The sequence below is a fragment of the Arvicola amphibius genome, chromosome 2, assembly GCF_903992535.2.
Source record: "Arvicola amphibius chromosome 2, mArvAmp1.2, whole genome shotgun sequence".
NCBI classification, from domain to species: domain Eukaryota; kingdom Metazoa; phylum Chordata; class Mammalia; order Rodentia; family Cricetidae; genus Arvicola; species Arvicola amphibius.
The window spans coordinates 8495533-8501532 of record NC_052048.2 but is presented as its reverse complement, the minus strand read 5'-3'; the positions used below and the strand labels follow the sequence as shown (position 1 = coordinate 8501532).

Genomic DNA, 6000 nt, shown 5'->3' with positions numbered 1-6000 from the left:
AGCCATTTGAGCAAGAAACTGCTCTTGCCTGCACTGTTGCATAAACTGGACACAAAGAACCCGCAGAGAGAGGACTGCTAAACTTGCCTAAAGGTGAGATGGTCTTTTGGGGTTCCTGATTCATGAAAGAGTCTGCGAGACATTCAGCAGGACAGAGCAGAAAGTGATTGAACTGTCTTAAATTTTCCTGCTTCATGGAAATGTCTGCTGAATACTATGGGCCTGTAGGATGAAGATGGATGCCCCAATGGTACAAAAGAACTTTGGGTGACTTTACAGGCAGTGAGATATCTCTGTCATTTCTAGAGATTTGGAAGTCGCTTACTTATTGTTTACTTAGGGAATATTATATCTTTCTGGAGTCTTTGATGGAGTTGAAGAATAGATAGATAGTTATAGTTTTCCATTGTTATGATGATAAAATAGATATAAATACTGTAACTGTAATTCTTGCTTTATAACTGTTTTGTTATATGTAATTTCACTATGTTAAAGTTAAATCCTTTCTTTTTTGTTTAAACAGAAAAAGGGGAAATGTGGAAGATGGTCTGCTGTCTATGCATTACTTTCATTGGTTAATAAAGACAATGCCTTGGCCTTTTATTAGGACAGAAAATTAGGTAGGTGGAGTAGACAGAACAAGATTGTGGGAGAAAGAAAGCAGAGTGAGGCAGATGCCTCAGGCAGACGCCATAGCTTTCCTCTATGAGATGGACACAGGCTAAAATCCTTCCTGGTAAGACACCACCTTGTGGTGCTACACAGATTACTAAATATGGGTTAAAGCAAGATGTATTAGCCAATAAGATGCTGAAACTAATGGGTCAGGCAGTGTTTAAATTAATACAGTTTCTGTGTAATTATTTTGGGTGTAAAGCTAGCCGGGTGGCAGGAAGCAGCCCACAGCACCTTCTACAGAAGCCATCAAAGCAAGGAGGCATGACAGGAAGCAACAGGCATGATGAGTGGAGCAGGAAGCTGATATCTCACTTCTTCAACCAAAGCACAAAGCAGAGAGTGAACTGAAAGTAGGCAAAGCTTTAACTCTCAACATCCAGCTCAATGATGCACTTCTTCCATTAAGGATGGATCCCTAATTATTCACAAACAGTTATCAACTGGAATGCAGACGTCTAATGGTCTGAGCCTAGGACAGGCATTTCTCACTCAAATTACCACAACGTGATTTGGTTTTTAATGTGTGCTTTCAACATTATTAATTTGAGTTTTATACAACAAGTCACTCTTTAAACATTTATAATTTTTTCATCTTTTTATTAATTTATTTATTTACAGGTGGGGCATGTACACCACATTACAGAAGTAGATGACATGGGACAACTTGCAAGACATGGTTCTCTCCTTCCACCATGTGGATCTCTGGGGTCAAACCCATCTTGTTAGGATTGGTGGTAAACTTTCCTTTCCACTGAGCCATCTAACTAATCTCTTTTTAAATATTTAACTCTAAGACTATTTTGAAAATTAATGGATATCAATGTATCTAAGGACACATAAGTAAAATGAATTCTGGGTCAAAGAGGCCACCTGAATATGAGATACTAGTCTTTTGAGAATATCTGATGCTGCATCTAGCATTTATTGATTTTATTTTCAGTCATTTGCTCTACTTTGACGTTGAACCCAGAGTCTCACATGTACTAGACAATCACTGTACCACTGACATACAACCTCTTCTCTATGAAGGCCTATGCAAGTATAGGCTTCCTCAAATTCTTGCTTTTAAGAGTGAGTTTTATGACCAGCTTTGAATTCCTAAGGAAAAAAAGTTCCAAAGATCTTTGCTTCATAATTTTTAAAAACATGATTAAAATTTTCAGTTCTCTAAGTAATCAAATGTGTGACATGAGTAATAAAATAGAGATTGAAAGCAACAGATGACATTTAATAAGAAGTCTAATTTTAGAAGCATCATACCTAGAATAAAAAAGAGAATTAAGAACTCCTAACTAGTCAAAGAAGTATGCCAATATTTTGCATATAGAAAGGATAAATTTAAACAAATTATTTCAATGTAACACAACCAAGATGAAAATGTTCTACTCTAAATAAATGTACCATCAAAACATAATTCCATGAAATCAAATAGTGTTTCATCATGGAAAAGTATTAAAGCTTTTTTGCAGATAGGTAAGAAAGGTGTACTTGCTCTGACTGAGTTAAAAGAGAAAATGCTGTGTGACAATGAAGGCAGCTGTGAAGTTCATTGTGGTGGGGTAACCATAGTCTTTCCTGGGAAAACCTTTAGTGCCACTCTAAAGCTTCTAAGATATCAGTAAATATTTTTATCATGTTTTAAAATAACTTTTAAGGTCAAGGATAAGAAAAGAGCTCCTATAGTTCTTCCCATAATTCAAAAGAACCAAATGCACACTGTCCATGCACTTGGGTAGGTCAACAGAAATTTCATTACAGCCTCGTTTTCAGTTCTCGGTTGTTCTCAAACTCAGGACTTCTGGGCACATCCATGTACTTGCTTTCCTTCTCTGTGAGCTTCATCTCTACAAATTCAATCTCTGAAGAGTCAGTTTTGTCAGGGAGTTGGAACTTCCTCAAAAGTATTAGAATGAAGATTGCTGGGATTAAGCTTGATCCTCTTAGTGCTGTTGGCAACCAAAGGAAAATGCTCCTATAGAAAACATAGGAAATTAAATCTTAACATGATCAGTGAAATCTAATTTTGTATACTCATACAGATCATTTATACTTCAAATAAAAACATCAGGTGATTATTTTGTTCATGTACTTTATATAAGTTACTTTTCTAAGTTATTAATACTTTTTGTTAAAATGTAAAAAAATTTCCAACATAAAAGTTTGAATATATTTCTTCAGTTTGGTGATGCCTAGTTTCCTTTGTCAACTTGACTTGATTTAGTATCATTATAGAAAGACATCTCTTGGTTTGCTATGAGAATGTTTTCATAAATGTTTAGCTGAAGATGAAGTTTATTATACCGTGAACTTGGCTTGTAGCTCTCAACATTTCCTGTCAGAGCAAGTAACATGACCAGCCTCCTTGCCAATCCCTGTCTGAAATTACCTCACACTCAGTCACTATGCTTCGGGAGATTATCTGTCTTGTTTGCTCAGAGTTTGATCACACATGAATAAAACACAATAAAGTCATTTTTCAAGATTTCTCTCCTATTAAGAATTTGTGTGTTATACCAATAGATTTTTGTGACATGCAAATTTTTCTATATCTACAATAAATCCTATTAGTCTAGTCACTTTATATAGTAATAGCTTTAAATTGTTAATTTTCATGCATAATTTTGCATGTCTATGTCTATGTGTTGTGTCTCTCTGTGTGCATTTTTCCAGGAATCCTGGATGCCTTGCAATTGGAGTAACAGCAGTTTTGAGCTGCTACTGTGGGTTATGGGAATTGAACTCATGTTCTCTGCAAGAGCAATATGTGCTCTTAACCCCTGAGCTATATGTTTAGCCCCAAATTCTTTACATTTGCTGAAATTGTCCAGTTTAAGCATGAAGACTATGGATGCTTCCTAAAAAGAATTAGGTAATTTTTCTTGTCATCATATCTGAGAATATCTTTTTTACTATCATAAGCATTTTTCTTTATAAATTTGATAAAATATGCCTTAAGATTTATGGACTTCATGTGTATAGAAAATAGGTATTTTTATATGCACATTTCTAAATAACTATGAAAGCATTCTTTCATGTTCTCAACATATTTTTAGGAAAATCTGGTGTGATGGTTAGTGTTGTCAACTTAACACATCTAGAATCTCCTGAGAAGGAAGTTTCAGTGAAAGCCTGTATGGATTTTGTTGACCTGTGAATAGAGTCATGTGATATGGGTGGTTCTTCTTTCTATGTGTTGCTCTCATTGGTTAATTAATAAAGAAACTGCTTGGCCTGGTAGGTCAGAACAAAGTAGGTGGAGTAGACAGAATAGAATGCTGGGAAGAATGTAATGAGTCAGTTGCCATGCTTCTCCAACCCAAGACAGACATACGGTAGAATTTTTCCTGGTAAGCCACCACCTCGTGGTGCTACACAGATTACTAAATATGGGTTAAAGCAAGATGTGAGAATTAGCCAATAAGAGGCTGAAACTAATGGATCAGGCAGTGTTTAAATGAATACAGTTTCCGTGTAATTATTTCAGAGCATAAGCTAGCCAAGCAGCTGGGAGCTGGGTGGAAGGAATGCAGCCCGCTGCTCCTTCTATAGATTGGCGCCCAATATGGTAACTAAATCCACTTAAAAAAGTGAGAAGGCTTAAAAATAAAGGAGAGAGAGAGAGAATTTAACACAGCTTTTTGCTGTTTGCTTGAGTGTGCTGCAGAGAAATTTTCCTAACTCAGCCTCAGCAGGAAAAAAGCTACCTGGTTTTAAAATGCAGCTTCCTGGGCCGTGCCACCAGTGCAAACTCTGGTTTTAAAGCATTTCAATGGCTTATATTGGACTGGATGTTTGTGTTCCCACTTGAGATTGAGAAGAAAGTATTCTGAGACCATGCCAATGGTTCAGCGCTCCCCCTCCTGCACCTGGGCAGACTGTGGGATCAGGCTTAGGCAGATGGGAGAGCATGGCGGATTTCTGCCGCCAGAGAGATGTTTCTAAGCTGCATAGTGCTATGCCTGTCAGATTTGGCTGTAACTTGGATGAAAAGAGTTTCTGTGCCACACGCTCAGTCTCAGAGTTAAACTGCTGAGTGCGGCTCTTACCTGGAGGCTCCAGAGCTAGTAGAAAATGGTATGTCCTCCATTTTGAAATTGGAGAGAGGTGGAGCCAACATCCAGAGCAGCCCACTACTCTGTAGCTCAGAGGCGCAACTGATTTAGTCACAAGTGGCTCTGCCATGTTTGACTGGGTAGAGCAAGCTCACAGTACCTGTTTTTGACCTAGGAATGTCACAGCTTAGATTCTTAAGCACTTAGTGATTTAAAGGCAGAAATCAAAAGTGCTCCTGGACAGTAAAAAAATTACAGATTCACAATGGGACAGATTCAGACATAAAAGACCTCTAAATGGGTCACAATGTTGGATGAGTGTACATAGGCTTGGGAGAGAGAAGAAAAAGAATATAGAGAATAAAGTTAATGTCTTTAAAAAAGGGTAAAGTCTTTAAAGAGATGGAGTAAAGATAGTTATAGATTAAAAGAAATAAAGAAAAATAAGACACGTAAAAATTGAAAATTCACAGAAAATTTGGATTCTGTATATTGTATTTTCTTTGAACTTTTTGACTGTAAAGGAGCTAAATACAGAGAGACATTTCATTGTGTGGGTTGCTAAGCTGATCCAACATGTATGTTCTAAAGGTTTCTTGACTTCAAAATTTCGGTCTAAGGATATGATGCTTTGGAGAAGGTCTTCTTTTGTTTTCACAGAGAATGAGACCCTGTGGATTGCTTCTATCCCAATATGGTATGATAGACCACATCTCCTGAAAGGTTGCTGTGAACACCTTCAAAATATTACTTCACTCAACTGCTGACTGAGATGAATCTAGCACAAAGTTTATACCATGACATATCTGATTAACAGCACCCCCATTCAGCAGGAAGCAGTTTGGAGAGAAAAAAACTGCATCCATATTCCCAAATATTGTTTATAAATGTTCTTTTGCATTTAAAGGGGGATATGATATAGATATGAATAATTTACATTGGTATAACTTTTACTCTATTGATATAAATTTAAGGTCAATTTTGTTATATGTATATGTGTTTCTGCTCTTGATTGAGGTATTGTGATGTGTCGTTCATTTAAAAATGTAATGTATATTAAGGAATATAGGTTGTTAATGGATAATCATTGATAATAGTCATGCTTGTAGTCATGTTATATTTTCTAGATATATAGAGATATATTTCAGTTAGGTAGGCATTCTTCATATCTTTCAAAGACTACAGAATATGGCATTTAAATGTTTTAATAGCTTAGGGCTTTTCATGACAATGAGACTCGTCTGCTGGTAGCACCAAGCTACTTCAAGAG

General features: G+C 36.5%; 1 protein-coding gene across 4 annotated transcripts in view; it reads right to left on the bottom strand.

Moving 5' to 3' along the window:
* Nucleotides 1–1254: 1254 nt before the first annotated feature.
* Nucleotides 1255–6000, bottom strand: part of LOC119806699 (solute carrier organic anion transporter family member 1A5-like) — a 71715-nt gene continuing 66969 nt past the window's right edge. For all 4 annotated transcript variants that reach the window (XM_038318590.1, XM_038318592.1, XM_038318591.1 and 1 more), the window contains one exon: nt 1255–2650. In XM_038318590.1, coding sequence (XP_038174518.1) covers nt 2431–2650 — 220 coding nt within the window. In that variant the 3' untranslated portion in view covers nt 1255–2430. The remainder of the gene's footprint in view (nt 2651–6000) is intronic.